Source organism: Candida metapsilosis (genome assembly GCF_017655625.1).
Source record: "Candida metapsilosis strain BP57 chromosome Unknown scaffold9, whole genome shotgun sequence".
Classification (NCBI taxonomy): Eukaryota; Fungi; Ascomycota; class Pichiomycetes; order Serinales; family Debaryomycetaceae; genus Lodderomyces; species Lodderomyces metapsilosis.
Window position 1 is genome coordinate 5606 of NW_027138167.1, and position 16473 is coordinate 22078.

At 39.1% G+C, this 16473-nt stretch overlaps 6 protein-coding genes across 6 annotated transcripts; 2 read left to right on the forward strand and 4 right to left on the reverse strand. All coding sequences in view use genetic code 12, as the record gives it.

Moving 5' to 3' along the window:
• Window positions 1-4873: 4873 nt before the first annotated feature.
• On the reverse strand, window positions 4874-5596 carry I9W82_005646 (uncharacterized protein; the record flags this gene model as incomplete). The annotated part of the gene is made up of 2 exons (XM_067694845.1): window positions 4874-5152; window positions 5579-5596. 2 exons carry the CDS (start codon window positions 5594-5596, stop codon window positions 4874-4876), a joined length of 297 nt encoding a protein of 98 aa, XP_067545798.1.
• Window positions 5597-7458: 1862 nt separating this feature from the next.
• I9W82_005647 (cupin domain-containing protein) lies at window positions 7459-8193 on the reverse strand (the record flags this gene model as incomplete). The annotated part of the gene is made up of 1 exon (XM_067694846.1): window positions 7459-8193. One exon carries the CDS (start codon window positions 8191-8193, stop codon window positions 7459-7461), a length of 735 nt encoding a protein of 244 aa, XP_067545799.1.
• A 313-nt stretch (window positions 8194-8506) lies between these two features.
• Window positions 8507-9382, forward strand: I9W82_005648 (fumarylacetoacetate hydrolase family protein; the record flags this gene model as incomplete). The annotated part of the gene is made up of 1 exon (XM_067694847.1): window positions 8507-9382. The coding sequence occupies one exon, from the start codon at window positions 8507-8509 to the stop codon at window positions 9380-9382; it is 876 nt and encodes a 291-aa protein (XP_067545800.1).
• A 54-nt stretch (window positions 9383-9436) lies between these two features.
• On the reverse strand, window positions 9437-9841 carry I9W82_005649 (GFA family protein; the record flags this gene model as incomplete). The annotated part of the gene is made up of 1 exon (XM_067694848.1): window positions 9437-9841. One exon carries the CDS (start codon window positions 9839-9841, stop codon window positions 9437-9439), a length of 405 nt encoding a protein of 134 aa, XP_067545801.1.
• A 647-nt stretch (window positions 9842-10488) lies between these two features.
• Window positions 10489-14959, reverse strand: I9W82_005650 (uncharacterized protein; the record flags this gene model as incomplete). Its single annotated transcript, XM_067694850.1, has 3 exons — window positions 10489-11462; window positions 11548-12410; window positions 13134-14959. 3 exons carry the CDS (start codon window positions 14957-14959, stop codon window positions 10489-10491), a joined length of 3663 nt encoding a protein of 1220 aa, XP_067545802.1.
• A 171-nt stretch (window positions 14960-15130) lies between these two features.
• TUF1 (translation elongation factor Tu) lies at window positions 15131-16396 on the forward strand (the record flags this gene model as incomplete). Its single annotated transcript, XM_067694851.1, has 1 exon — window positions 15131-16396. The coding sequence occupies one exon, from the start codon at window positions 15131-15133 to the stop codon at window positions 16394-16396; it is 1266 nt and encodes a 421-aa protein (XP_067545803.1).
• Window positions 16397-16473: the final 77 nt, after the last annotated feature.

The following is a 16473-nucleotide window of genomic DNA, read 5'->3' on the forward strand; positions in this document are numbered from 1 at the left end:
CAGCAGTAAAAGCCCCAACGCATTTCACACAATATCGTCTCTGAGAAAGAAAGAAGTAGCTGGGTAGCTTTGAGTAGTGTGTGTGAAGCTACTGTCAACTTGTCAACTTGTCTCCTCTCCTCTGTCTCCAAATATATCTGTCTCTAAAAATGACTACTATTTCTCCCAATTTTGTTACAAACTGTTCAATACTTGTGTCACTGTATTGAGTGTCAGTCAGTATGTAACTGCATATCAAATGAATACTCTGTTCAATTGTGTAAGCTGTACATTGTCTTGTTCATAGACTGTGTGTCTGTTCTGCTTGTCTAGTATGAAAAGGTCGTGTACTGTTGCCAAAAATGAGTCTCAAATGAAAAGAGTGAAGTAGTATAGACTGTGCAATTAGTAGTAAACGTAGTACTCTAATGTCTCCTCTAGATATAAATATGATATACGATGCTACTAGAGTTGAAAGCTAGTCACCTGTGTCTAGTTACTCCTCTGTAGTTCTGTCTTTTCTCTCAGAAATCACTATAATGTGTTATCCCTCCTTAGTACTCAACCCACTGTGTCTCTCCTCTCGAGTGTCTCCTTGTCTCCTCCTCTCGGTGTTAATCTGCTTATTCTCGTGTTTAAATCTCCCAACCTCGGCGTGAAAATGGCCCTCTCTCGGCTGTTATTGTCCGTGTGTCACGTGTGTCTTCTCACGTGTGTTGTATTACTACTGTGTGCTTATATGCAGTACTCGAACATCAGCAGTAAAAGCCCCAACGCATTTCACACAATATCGTCTCTGAGAAAGAAAGAAGTAGCTGGGTAGCTTTGAGTAGTGTGTGTGAAGCTACTGTCAACTTGTCAACTTGTCTCCTCTCCTCTGTCTCCAAATATATCTGTCTCTAAAAATGACTACTATTTCTCCCAATTTTGTTACAAACTGTTCAATACTTGTGTCACTGTATTGAGTGTCAGTCAGTATGTAACTGCATATCAAATGAATACTCTGTTCAATTGTGTAAGCTGTACATTGTCTTGTTCATAGACTGTGTGTCTGTTCTGCTTGTCTAGTATGAAAAGGTCGTGTACTGTTGCCAAAAATGAGTCTCAAATGAAAAGAGTGAAGTAGTATAGACTGTGCAATTAGTAGTAAACGTAGTACTCTAATGTCTCCTCTAGATATAAATATGATATACGATGCTACTAGAGTTGAAAGCTAGTCATCTGTGTCTAGTTACTCCTCTGTAGTTCTGTCTTTTCTCTCAGAAATCACTATAATGTGTTATCCCTCCTTAGTACTCAACCCACTGTGTCTCTCCTCTCGAGTGTCTCCTTGTCTCCTCCTCTCGGTGTTAATCTGCTTATTCTCGTGTTTAAATCTCCCAACCTCGGCGTGAAAATGGCCCTCTCTCGGCTGTTATTGTCCGTGTGTCACGTGTGTCTTCTCACGTGTGTTGTATTACTACTGTGTGCTTATATGCAGTACTCGAACATCAGCAGTAAAAGCCCCAACGCATTTCACACAATATCGTCTCTGAGAAAGAAAGAAGTAGCTGGGTAGCTTTGAGTAGTGTGTGTGAAGCTACTGTCAACTTGTCAACTTGTCTCCTCTCCTCTGTCTCCAAATATATCTGTCTCTAAAAATGACTACTATTTCTCCCAATTTTGTTACAAACTGTTCAATACTTGTGTCACTGTATTGAGTGTCAGTCAGTATGTAACTGCATATCAAATGAATACTCTGTTCAATTGTGTAAGCTGTACATTGTCTTGTTCATAGACTGTGTGTCTGTTCTGCTTGTCTAGTATGAAAAGGTCGTGTACTGTTGCCAAAAATGAGTCTCAAATGAAAAGAGTGAAGTAGTATAGACTGTGCAATTAGTAGTAAACGTAGTACTCTAATGTCTCCTCTAGATATAAATATGATATACGATGCTACTAGAGTTGAAAGCTAGTCATCTGTGTCTAGTTACTCCTCTGTAGTTCTGTCTTTTCTCTCAGAAATCACTATAATGTGTTATCCCTCCTTAGTACTCAACCCACTGTGTCTCTCCTCTCGAGTGTCTCCTTGTCTCCTCCTCTCGGTGTTAATCTGCTTATTCTCTTCCTTAAATCTCCCAACCTCGGTGTGAAAATGGCTGTCTCTCGGCTGTTATTGTCCGTGTGTCACGTGTGTCTTCTCACGTGTGTTGTATTACTACTGTGTGCTTATATGCAGTACTCGAACATCAGCAGTAAAAGGCCCAACGCGTTTCACACAATATCGTCTCTGAGAAAGAAAGAAGTAGCTGGGTAGCTTTGAGTAGTGTGTGTGAAGCTACTGTCAACTTGTCAACTTGTCTCCTCCCCTCTGTCTCCAAATATATCTGTCTTTATAATGTTTCTGTTAATATTTTACTGTACACAGCTTGTATTAATGTGTCAAGCTAAAGAACTGAATCAAATAAAGCCAGTACTCTCTCCTTTAATCTCCCCCGTGTTCTGTCTCCATATCACCTCTCGTTCCTGTCGTATCACTGCTTCTGCTCACATAATCAACAATGTACTGCTTACATAATCATCTTACATAAAAGCCGCACATTGTCTCAAAAAGGAAATAAATTTTGCCCCCCATATCTTACAAACAAGTAACTCTATACGTCCCTGATTAGTACAGACATGTCTCTTATGCTTGTCTTGTAATAATGAAAACACTATCATTACTTTAAATGTCTTCTTCCGCCACTTTTCTTTTCAAGTGCTAATTTTCCAAAAAGTTCACCCAAAGTTGGCATAAAAATAAATGAAAAATGTTATCAACTGCACATTTTCTTGTGAATAATTGATACTGCTTGATTAACACTACTGGAGTATACTTTACCTGTTATATAGCGTATCTGTTAATGTCTCTGTGTTTACGAAAATCTGTATACCTCATTACTCTCTGTTTCTAGTACTGATTACGTAAGGGCTACCATATCGGAAATAAATATTTTTCCGCATCGGCTCCAAAATTCAACCGAAAATCAACTTCCATTTTAGGAAACTCGCGCGCACTTTTACGAAAGAGAAAAAAGTCAACAACCTTCAACAATTTAAACCAACACACCAGCGAATACAAACAACTATACACCACACAAAAAATATAAAACACAACCTATTTTTATATGACTATACTGGCTTGTCTGAGTTCAGAGAAAAATACTTTCAAAAATAAATTAATTTCGTAGTCAAATGTTGTGTATTAGTCTTGTATTACTCTGTAATTGATAGTTTATTACTTGTGTTGAATTGATGTAACAGTACGTAGTCCAGAATTGTGCCTCTCTGAATGTAAAAATCAACTGTGTAGACAAAGTATTGAGAAAAAGCAAATTTCAAGCGCGAAAAAAATAGATTTCATATCCCAATTTTCAAATTAAACACAGCATATTAACACATATTTGTTAGACAAGTTTCTATATATATATATCATTGTAATCTATACACCTGTAGCTACACATAGATACCATATAAGTCAAGTACGACAAGAATTGACTGATTTGTCTTTGTAGTCTTCATTTTTAAGATATCACAGTATATCAGTACAATTTTGTTAGACAAGTTGCTAGTGTAATATATCATTGTAAACCTGTGAGTCATATATATAGACAGACACTATAAGTAGACTCATATGACTATTATTGATGTATTTACATTGACATGTAGTTGGGGCTTTAAAATTGATTCGGCCAAAATTAAAGTGTTGAGAAAAAAAAGCAACAGAAAAACAAAATTTCAGATCTCAATCAGCAGACTAGACACAGCACAACATGACATATTTGTTAGACAAGTCTCGATCTATCTATATAATTGTAATCTATGCACCTGTAGCTGCATATTGACACCATATAAGCCAGATATGACAAGAACTGATGATATTGTTTGTAAATCCTTTGCTTAAAGAATACAAAAATTATAGACAGTATAGTATCACATTTTTATTAAACAAGTCCTTAGTTCAGTACATCATCATAGAACTATCAGCTGTAGCTTCACACAGAGACTACAAAGAGACTCTTATCACTACTATTGGTAGACTTATGATCCCATGTAATGACATCGATAGAATCGCGCAATATTTTTTTCTCCCCACAAAAACGCGTCAAACAGAGAAAAAAAAAAAATGAAACCACAACAAACGAAAACATAACAAAATAGATGAGATAGATACTTGTTCGATATAGCTATTAGTATATTAAAGCAAATAGAGCCCACATGTAAAGGCAATGCTGTGAAGCTATAAGTTTTAGCTTGTAAAGAGTGTAATACAATAAAGACAATATATTATAAAGATTAGAAAAAAATTATGTGTATTAAAACTATATAGTTGTCCTGGGAAAAAACTTCCATCAACAGATAATCACTCTTGACCAAGAACATATGTCATTGATAATAGGTGATGTTCAATACTCTATTGATGACTTTCCCACAATTTAATTGATTTGAAAAGTAACTAGCACCTGCGATAACAAAGAACTGTTCAGTATTCAATTTGTCTGAGATGACAGTTTATTGCTTGAGCTGTTGCAACTGCGTCAGTAGTAGGTAGCCGACACCTCTTTTAGCAATTGATACTCGAAGATCAGGAATGACGCTGGTGGAAACACTGTTTTGTCTTCTTCATTTGCAAAGTATAGTTGCTGTGTGTCATCTGGTTCTCCGGTCACACTTGAACGATACGTCTGTTGATATGTCATAATTGGGGGGCACTGGAGGGAGACCCAACATGTGGAGGAGAAACCCTGAGCAGCTTGTTCAGTTCCTGTTATTCTTGTAGCGTGTAGTTTGGAGCAGCTCAGCACCAGTGCTAGAAATAGATCCAATTGACATAGATTCACTGGTGTTGCCTTATACTCTAGCTTGTGTCATTCAACCCTCAAACTTTGATGCTCATGAACAGAGCAAAAACCAAAATCAGTGTAACAGCTTGTTCACTTGTCTTCCAATGTAACAACATGACCACTTGTCTTCCATGCACCAACGTGACCACTGTCTTCCATTTGGCAACAGGACCACTTGTCAACCATGTATCAACATGACCACTTGTCTTCCATTTGGCAACAGGACCACTTGTCTTCCATTTGGCAACAGGACCACTTGTCTTCCATTTAGCATGTCCACTTGTCTTCCATCTAGCAACTTGCCCACTTGTCTTCTATGTAACAGCTTGCCCACTTGTCTTCCAATAATCAACATGTCCACTGGTCTTCCATCTAGCAACATGCCCATTTGTCTTCCATTTAGCAACATGACCACTTGTCTACCACTTGTCAACATGACCACTTGCCCACTTGTCTTCCAATGTAAGAGCTTGCCTACTTGTCTTCCATTTGGCAACTTGCCAACTTGTCCTCCAATGTAACAGCTTGCCCATTTGTCTTCCAAATATCAACATGCCCATTTGTCTTGCAGTTATCAACTTGCCCAATTGTCTCACATTGATCAACTTAGTCATAATGTGTTAAGGCATGAACTTCACTAAAGTGAAGACTCGACATGACTTGCAAAGTATCGAAGTTCATTCTTGAATCTTCGACAAGATAAAACGAAAAGCAGGTTGAGATGCCAGCATATCTCTTACCTCAATACTTTGCTTCATTTGTTCACCTTGCGATAATTAGAAACTTGCAATTGACAGTTAGTGACAGAAATGCGTCAGCTGTTGTACAATTTTAACGTTCACAATGTGATAGACAGAATATAACTCAATTGCATTGTCGAGAATAGCAATCACGCGTCTATATATTATGTGTAAAGAATGCAACGAAGTATATCCTAGTGTGGGACTCCTGCTCTGCTTGTATACTAATCATGTAAGTCTCCAACATCGACACAAGTACCGACTAATCTCTGAACTGACTATTCTTTATCATAACTGGCAAGGTTAAAGGATCTCTGAACAATGGCTGGCAATGTCGAGCAAAAGTCCTGCCTCTATAACACATTTTCTTTGAATGAAGTAGTAAAGCATATGAATTGCTAAGTCAAGATATCTGTGCATTTGTACTTTTCTTTAAGACAACAAAATTACCAGTGTAGCATAGGCTTGTGGAAGTTCAACCTGGGAGTGGTAATCCAACTATGCTGACTATTTTAGACATGTTGATTTGTTTGAAGTGAAGTACACTATGATGGATGGAGTTGTAAAGAAGATAAAGAATTAAGAGTCAACAAAAAAAAATGAAACGAAGAAGTATAAATAATTACTGTAAAATTGATTGGCTCAGATGAACCGCTCATTCTGATTCGTCATTCTGCACTATCGGATCCGAGAAGAGGGAACCGCCCGCTCTTTTCGCAAAAAGTACACTACCATACTTAAGAAAAGAGGGAACCGCCCACGCTGTTCGCCATAATTGCACGACCATACTTAAGAAAAGAGAGAACCGCCCACGCTGTTCGCCATAATTGCACGACCATACTTAAGAAAAGAGAGAACCGCCCACGCTGTTCGCCATAATTGCACGACCATACTTAAGAAAAGAGAGAACCGCCCACGCTGTTCGCCATAATTGCACGACCATACTTAAGAAATGAAAAAAGGGCCCACGCTGTTCGCCTGAAGTACACGACTCTGGCTGCAAAATAAATTCAACATGGCACAACAACACAATTTTGTATGTCAAGTGGGCACCTAGGTGTCTCAGTAAGATCTATATACTCATAGCTACTTATAGACACCATATCATTGTAGTAGAATGTATACTCGTGGAGATATTTACCTTTTCTTATATTTTGGCAAAATTTACACTACCCCTTAACTACTGTAAAATAGACACACCACAACAACAAAAATTGTTAGACAAGTAAGCAGATTAACAGATAGGTATGATCTATAGACCTGTAGCTCTTCATAGATACCTTCATCTCAACGATACAATGAAAACTCGTGTACTTATTAGCAATGGCCCACGCTTACCGCCCACGCTATTTATGCACCGCCCACGTTTTTTTTTTGTTAGCGCTTAACTATGGCGCGCGCCCACGCAAAAAGCAAGTTTGTATATATGGTCTTGTTCTTTTGTTTGCATGGGTTCCAATTGTGTTGGCTCATATTTTTGGCGCTAGACGTGTTAAGTAGATTAGTGATGGCTCTGGTTAGTCAACACAGTATAATGTATAAACTTGATGGTGAATACTAATGTGTAAGATCTATAGAAGTAACCATTTCCACGTTTTGTGTCTACACCGACTAGCAATTCATCTAAAGTTAAACTCTACACATGATATAATCTAGAGTACTTTATTAAACTATTTCGATCTATGGATAGCTAAGTTCTTAAGTAAGGGGGAATAATTGAATGAAAAGAGATAAGCGGTACCCTCACCATCGTTGACAAGCTTGAACTTCTTCCAAGAGGGAATACAAAAAGTGTCTTTTCCTTCCCATCTTAAAATCGTCTCCTCCCCATTGTCTTCAATAACAGTGTAACCAGCACCTTCGTAAACATGATAGACGAATCAAGAGTTTTCTTGACGCCATGGGCTTGCCTTGCCAGCCTTGACTCTTTCAGCTTGACCAGTGAGAATGGTTGACAATGGTGATCCACCTTGAGTGTAGTCAAACACAGCATAGTCTCCATCAACTGAATCAAGATACTCTTGAGTCTTCTTCCATGGAAATTTAATGTTTGACTCAGCAACTGTCTTTGCTGGATAACATTCCTCCTCGTAATGCTCTGCAAAGTTGACAGGAATTGCTTGAAACATTGGCAAATCAAGACCATCTAACCAAATCATTGGACCATCACCTTCCTTTCCATGGTCATGCCACTCCCACCTTGGAGTCAAAATAACATCTCCCCTTTCCATGTAGATCCTCTTACCTTCAACTGCGGTGTAACCACCATTACCTTCAATAATGAATCTCAACGCAAAAGCAGAATGCCTATGAGCAGGAGCAATCTCCCCCGGGTTGATGTATTGCAAACCAGCATACAACGTATCAGTGGTTTGAGGAGCCTTCAAAGATGGGTTAATCAACATCAAGACTCTTCTTTCAGACTCTTCAGTTGGCACCAATCTACCGGATTCAACTAATAAAGGTCTCAATTTCTTGTAATTCCAAACATTGGGAGTGGCCTTTGGCTTTGGAACTGGAGGGACCATAGCAGACATAACAGTCCATAATGGTTCAACATTTTCTGGCTTCAAACTTTTCAAGAAACTACCTTTTTCTGTTTCAACTGGTGACATTGTTATTGATAGTGGTTTGATATCTGAGCTGACAGAGGAGGACAATGCGTCTTTATATAATTCTTCTCATGTTTAAGGATCGGTCATTGACTAAGCTTGTTTCCGCATTGGATCTGTTTCCCCATTAGAAAAAGAAATTTTTCGGTCTGACACTCCGATGAGAAAATTGTATGTGATAATGTAACCTAAAGTGGGGATCTATTTTCTTTCCCATGCGGTGATTATAGCCGAGTAGCACCACAATTGCTCCTTAATGAAGTAAATAAATAGTGACCCGAATCCCGACTCTTTTCAGTTTTCTTTTCTCCCAACAATGACTTGGAAGAGATTAATTAGATTCGTCGCCAACGACGGCAAGATTTACAGAGGTGAGCCAATTGTCACCGACGCTGAATACGATGTTGGTAAACAATTCTTACAAGGAAAGACCATCAAGGCTAAGGTTGTCAAAGGAGACATCTTCAAAGATGCTGTTGTCACTGATGAGGAGTTGGACGTGAAGCAATTGTTAGGCCCATTAACTCAAGACGATGTCCCAATCATCAAATGTGTTGGATTGAACTACATGAAACATATCCAAGAAGGTGGTAGAACCCCTCCACCATACCCTTCAATCTTCTACAAGCCTAGGTTCTCTGTCGCTGATTTTGGTGAACCAATTCCAATTCCAAAGATTGCTCAAGAAAACCAATGTGATTATGAAGGAGAATTATGTGTTGTTATTGGTAAAACAGGAAAGGATATCAAAGAGGAAGATGCTTTGAGTTATGTTGCTGGTTATGTTTCTGGTAATGATGTATCTGCTAGAACTTGGCAAAGAGATCCAAAGTACGCTGGTGGTGTTCCTCAGTGGTGTTTCTCCAAGTCATTTGACAAGTACGCTCCGTTGGGGCCACAGTTGGTTTCCACTCAAGTTATCCCAGACCCAGCTGCTTTAGAGTTAACAACCAGAGTTAATGGTGAAGTTCGTCAACACACTGGTACTGATGACTTGTTATTCAATGTTGCCAAGATCATTTCTTTCATCTCCCAATCGACCACCTTAGAACAAGGTACTGTTATCATGACAGGTACTCCAAGTGGTGTTGCTATGGGCATGAAGGAACCCAAGTTTTTGCAACACAATGATGAAGTTGAGGTTGAAATTTCCCAAATTGGAACTCTCTCCAACAAGATGGACTTTGTTTAGTATATAGAGTAGATTGCAATTGATACACAAGCTTTTCTTTACAATACTTAGCTATTAACAGTATTCAGACTTAATTCCTTCAGTGAATTTATCCTTTTCATCTCCAAACAAGGCTGCTTGTGGTGCCAACTTTGCAAAGTTCTCATCCACCAAAGAGCTTCTAAACATACTGACCTCACCATTAAACTTCATTGGCAAAGTACGAATAGTACAACCACAACCTTTGCAAAACTGTTTCCTCTTTGGATGACCACTCTTGGTTTTCTCAACAATGTATCCAGCTATGTTTCCATTTTTATCTTCAATCTCTACCTTATCCGTGGCATACTGACTCATGAATTGACCTAAATGACCAGATCCTTTACGGCAATCAATACAGTAGCAAACAAAAGAGCGAGATGGCTCACCAATAAGCTTGAAAGAAACTTCACCACAGAGGCATGACCCAGTATATGACATAATGAGTTAATGAAAAAGAGTAACATCAAAGTAGACTATTTTCCCGGAAATTCATTTGATTAAATATGTAGCTTCTTGTACGGATGTGCGGGGACCCTTCCGGATTGAAATTCCGAATGTAACATGATTTTCCAAATTTTTTGGTTGAATCTTGCACAAAATATCGAACATAGAGTTTACCTACAGTAAACTGAATAGCAAAAAGTATGATACAGGAGCATGTATCAGATCTCTGGTCCAAGTATTACAAGGAATGCACTCTATATACATTTGCTGAAAAGAACTTGTTGAAAATTGTACGTTCACCGTCTCTCAATATGCTATTCAATAAAATAATGAATCACCAAAGTAATCTCAATAAACATCACAGTTTCAACATCGTCAATATGTACATCAAATCACTCCCATTTTGAAAAACACGAGGGTCTAATTCGTTTTTGCAGCAACCTAACTGGATCAATTGAAGATGACAATTGGCAATTTGACTTTGATCAGACTTTCCTCATTCTTCACAATCTTATAGTTGCCTCTTTCATGCTTTCTCAGCTTGATGCTTCAATTTCCTTTCATAGTAAACATGTGACTTGACTTGAAAATATTCTCCCGAGGCCATGAGTGTTACTTGGATCTAATTAAAAGCCTAAAAATCACCCCGAGGCAGAAAAATCTTCTTCATTTGAGTCTATGTCAAGATCTTCATCTCCTCCAGAGCCCATCTCCAACTCCCCATCAGAGTCCATATCTTCATCTGATTCCGTATCCAGGTCAAACACATAGGGTCCTAAAAATATCTTCTTGCAAGCAAGATACCTATTTGGAAGCTCATTGATTGCATAGACACTGTCATCAAGATATGGCTTCGCTTGCTTTTTTCCCCACATGAACTGAACAGATTTAGGTAACTGTGTTAGCAAAGTCGACATGTCATCATCCAGGAGGAATTCATTTTCCGACAACACCAACTCGTATAAGTTATTGTGAAAGGTTTTACAATTGTGACCAATCATCGCCATCGAGAACCTTCTCAATCGATTCGCACTCAAATCAACCAGTAAAAGATTTGTAACAGATTCAGGAAACGTCAACTGTATTTCTTTAATCTTATTGCTGCTCACGTTAAAGACCTCAAGTGATGAGGAGATGAAGTTCAAGTAAACATGCCGTATTTCATTATGTTTCACGGATATCGTTCTCAAGTTTTTGAGATAGCATAACTGTACTGGTACTTCAGCAAGTTCATTACGTGATAAATTAATTTCCTCAAGAGACTCCGGTAAGTTCGCATTGAAATGAGTCAACTTACAATCCAGTATCTCTAGTGACTTCAATTTAGACCCGAAAGTCACACCTTGTAGCTTTTTGAATTCACACAGATCCAACTTTAGTATACACAAGTTATCATTGAAATAGAATGCTTCATCTTGAACACAATTACCCATAAAAAGATACCGCAATGTATCCGGTAGTTTACAGTCTGAGAATGACAACTTTGATTTATTAGCTCTAAGATCAAGGAGATCAATCTGAAGTGGTTCACCAAATTTGTTAGCAGTGATGTCAATCTTTTTGATACGATTGTACGACAAATCCAACTCTTTTAACGAAAGTGGGAACGGCGGAACTATTACTTCCTCAATTTCCTCAGAGCCCACCTGAAGCCTTTGGAGATTTTTGGGGAAATTGTATTTCGTTTATCGATCTTATACCATTGTTGTCTATGCTCATCTCCTCAATGGAATCGGGGAAAGTGAAGGAATAAATATAGTCTCCAATGTCGCAGGCTTCCAATTTAAGAGATTTCATGCTTGTAAAATTTGAAAAGTCCAAATCCGAGTCGCTCCAATCAATTTCCGTTCCATAACATAGCTCTAGTCTCACTAAGCTAGCTGGGAAATATTGAATAATCTGTTTACTGCTGGGAACCTCCATTCCATCAAAACGCATCTCTTGTAAAGTGGAAGGTAATTCAGATGGATGCCAATGTTCGTTGAGCATGCCATTTTGATCAAGTCGTTTAGTAGGCAATAGATGTAATTTTGAATCAAAGTCGGCATCAATCTTCAATGAATCTAGCTCGAACCCTTTCTTTTTTGCCTCTTTATGTAGAATCTTCAAGAATTCTTCATTTCCACTTGTGTCTTCTCCTCTTGAGCCAAAAAGTTCAATACTGGTCGTATTACTACACGTCATCAACTGGAGAATGTCTTTGACCGATGAAGGAAGCTTAGGCCCTTCGTAGGAAACTGCAATCAGCTCCAACGATGGAAATTTTGCTGACTTGTCGGCAACTCCCTTGACGTGATGACACCAGCACAAGTTTAAGCGTTTCAATGTCGGCGGAAGCTTCAGAATATCTATTGGATTTTTCGTGCTCAGTGGTATGTACTCAAGCTCTTTTAAATTGTGACATTGTGAAAATGATCCTTTTATCCCACATCGAAGGAGCTCTAGAACCTCAATGTCCTTGAAGACTTGTAAATCAATTGCACCCCTTGAGCTCTCAGATGGGTCCAGTTCAATGGATAAAGCAATGAGCCGCTCCTTGATGGGGCCGAGTAGCAACGGAAGTCTATCCAAATCAAGAATGCAATGTCACTCGGATAGATCTATCTTCAATCGTATCTTCACAACCTTGCTAGGCTTTAAACCTTTGAGCAACTTCTCCATCTCAATCCAATCAAGAATTGTTCTCATCAAATAGGATAACTCGAGTTCGACTTTGACTTCATTTTCCACACAATAATCATCGAATACTTAAAGCTCCTCGACACTAGTAAAGTCCGCTCTGCGTCTAATAAATATTATCAGAAATTCCCTATGGGAGAACGGCATGGTTGCATTGTCGTACTTGTAGATTGACTTTCTTGTGATCACGTTATTTATTGCTTGCTGAATGTTGCGATTCTTTTGAAGAAATGTGCTATCTAGGAGCTTGGTAAGGTTTGGGATACCAGCAATCAGCACTATCTCAAATAGAACGTCATTTTGGTATTGATTTAATAATATTGACATTGGGTGGCCTGAGAAGAAAGTTGGATGAAGTAAAAGGAGGCATTTTTCAACACGCGTCGCGTACTAATCAGGAAGAATGGTAGCACAATATTGAACAGGCTACTAGGAATCATGCATTGCCTCAACTGAGATACCAATAAGAGAAGGACACACGGACTAAAAGAAGAGTAGACTACAGATTAATTTCCAATAAACGTGTTTTTCTTACCTTTCTATCCGAAGAGGGAGGTTCAACGAAAGCGTTGCACCATTCGTTTTAATCACCACCCTTATATAATACATTCGGCTAATATAGCAACTTTGAAAAGTAGGAACTAGGGTGATTTTATCCAACCCTCTGATGGTGTTATTCACTCCCTTTAGGCTGCATTTGCTGAGGTCCATTGCAATTGAAAACTTCTTGACAAGATCATTCTCGTCCACTTTCCACGGAATTGAGTTGAGCTTTGCCTTTGTGCCGTCTCGAAAGAATTCCAAATCGGGTACGGTTAAGTTGATATACTTTGTACTTAGAGAAGCCAAGGTTTTCACGTCGCGGAACATTTGGTACTCGATTTTGGCACCATTCTTCACCGCTTGGCTCAATTGTTGTAGATAGTTGTTAAACTTACTGATCAATATTGAATCAAAGTTACTTGTAGTTGGCTTTGAAATTATCTCTTGATCATTAAACAACATTTCATTGGTAAACTCAATCGGAATAGGGTGCAGCTTTGATTGTATTGTCAATGCAACTAGCTCTACATCAACTTTCTTGATTTCAGGGCTCTGCAGTGATCCTGAATAGCGGAGTTCCAAGGGAACCACCACTTCTGACTTTACCCCGTGGTGAGGAGGAGTGTAGCGGATACAATACTCTGTCTTTTTAGAGGACAAGGCAATAATCCCAGCATTCGACGTGCCAGTCAATGTCTTCTTTTTAAATGGCTGCACACACTGGTAGTACCCACTTCTTTTCATATTTCGCAGGTGATACAATTGCTTCACTTTTATAGTATCTTGACTCATTGATGGAACCAATTCGGGTTTTACCAATTCTTCAACCGAGCTAACAAAAGCATCGTAGTGGGCGTTTGCATCGTAGTTAAAGTATGCTGGATCCGGAATCAATCTAATGGGAGACTTTTCACGCTTTGCAATGATATACCTATCCTTGGGCACTTCAACATCAAAGTTACTGGCTCTGCCTATAATGATTGCTGCAACATCGTATGAGATGAATGAGTTTATCATTGATAAATCCCTTATTCGAGAAGAACTTAGTAGAACGCTAGCGGGAACACCTTCTTTATTTATCCCAAATGTCGGACATAGCTCAGCATGCTGCGGCAAACTCTTTCCACAAGTATCATCTAACAACTTTTGAGGGATCTTAAAGGTGAAAAATCTCTTGTAGGTGACACCAGGTTGAAATAACCGTCTCGCATCAATTGAAAGGGAGGTACCATCAAATGGATCAATCTCTCCAGGACACCAATCGTGTGGATCTCCTTGATCGGTAACCAATCGGTCGATATTCGCATAGCTCCAAGATGCAAAAAGGTCAACCATGGTGAGAAATGTGTGTCTCTTTGGAGATTTGTCGGTGTTGAAAGCTGTTTTTCCTTCAAACAAAACGTAAAACATATCAAACTTGACAGCCTCCTTGTTGGTATTTTTAATGGTGACGTAACCGTGGATGAAATCCCCTTGTTTGAGCTCCTTGGCTGTGTTGTCCACAATAACAGGCTTAACTCCAATTTGACCAACTGTTTCTGTAAAAGTAATCTTCACCTGAAGGCCATCACATTTTGGATTTTGTTCAAGGTGAGGTAGCGAGTCTATATTGGACAAGATAGTATCATGTAGGGCACTATCTGTTGTTTCTGAGTAGTCACCCACAAGGATTTCAGCATCCGGGTTCTCCGATTCCCTTGAAGATGTCACTGGTGTCACCCTTGAAGACGTCACTGGTGTCATCGTATGATCTTCGTAAGTTGGTGGACCAATATCATAGTTCTCATTGGGCGGCTCCAACTCTAGCGAGATGGTACTCTTAAACATGTCATAACTGGGTAGGATATTATTCAATAGCGTCTCTTCACTCGGTGGCTCTAGTTCCTTCATGACGATTGCGATGGGGGAAAAGGCTGGTTTTGCAACTAAAGAAACTTTTTCCACGCCGCTCTCATTTCCTAAATCGGGTATTGTCCAACCAAAAGAAAAACAAAAAATCAGAAGGTGAAAAAGGAGAAAATTTTTCTTTTTTTCACCATTCAATCGTCAAGCAGGAAAAACATGTTTAAAAGATTCGCCTTATCTTTACCACGTTTGGCTATTTCAGCCCGTCCTCAGCTTGTCAGAGGATTTGCTGCCTACAATCGTGCTAAACCACACGTCAATGTGGGAACTATTGGTCATGTTGATCATGGTAAAACCACTTTGACCGCTGCCATTACAAAAGTATTAGCCGAAAAAGGACAAGCAAGCTTTTTGGACTATGGTTCAATTGATCGTGCTCCAGAAGAACGTGCTAGAGGTATCACCATTTCAGCTGCTCATGTTGAATACGAAACTGATAAACGTCATTATGCTCACTCCGATTTGCCCGGTCACTCTGATTATATCAAGAATATGATTACCGGTGCTTCTCAAATGGATGGTGCTATTATTGTTGTTGCTGCCACTGATGGTCAAATGCCTCAAACTAGAGAACACATGTTGTTGGCTAGACAAGTTGGTATTCAAAACTTGGTTGTCTATGTTAACAAAGTTGATACCATCGATGACCCAGAAATGTTGGAATTGGTTGAAATGGAAATGAGAGAATTGTTGAGCTCTTATGGCTTTGATGGTGAAAACACACCAGTCATTATGGGATCTGCTTTGTGTGCTTTGGAAGGTAAGAATCCAGAAATTGGTGTTGAATCTATTAAGAAATTGTTAGATGCCGTTGACGAATATATTCCAACCCCAGAAAGAGATGCCGACCAACCATTCTTGATGCCAGTTGAAGATGTCTTTTCCATTTCAGGTAGAGGTACCGTTGTCACTGGTAGAGTTGAAAGAGGTATCTTGAAAAAAGGTGAAGAAGTTGAAGTCATTGGTGAAAACTCATTCAAGGCTACTTCCACCGGTATTGAAATGTTCAAGAAGGAATTGGATGCTGCCATGGCTGGTGACAACTGTGGTATCTTGTTGAGAGGTGTCAAGAGAGATGAAGTCAAGAGAGGTATGGTTTTGGCCAAGCCAGGTACCACCACTCCACACCAAAAGTTTTTGGCTTCCATTTATATCTTGACTGCTGAAGAAGGTGGACGTAGCACCCCTTTCAGTGAAGGTTACAAACCACAATGTTTCTTCAGAACCAGTGACGTCACCACCACATTCACTTTCCCAGAAGATGAAGGTGTTGACCACTCACAAATGGTTATGCCAGGTGACAATATTGAAATGGTCGGAACTTTGATCAAAAAGGCTCCATTGGAGTTGAACCAACGTTTCAACATCAGAGAAGGTGGAAAGACTGTTGGAACTGGTTTAGTTACTAGAATCATTGAGTAAATTTGTATATAGTTAGAAAAATGGCTTCATTTTTATCCAAAATGGTTGTAGTTGCTCTGACAGGAGGTGAATAGAGT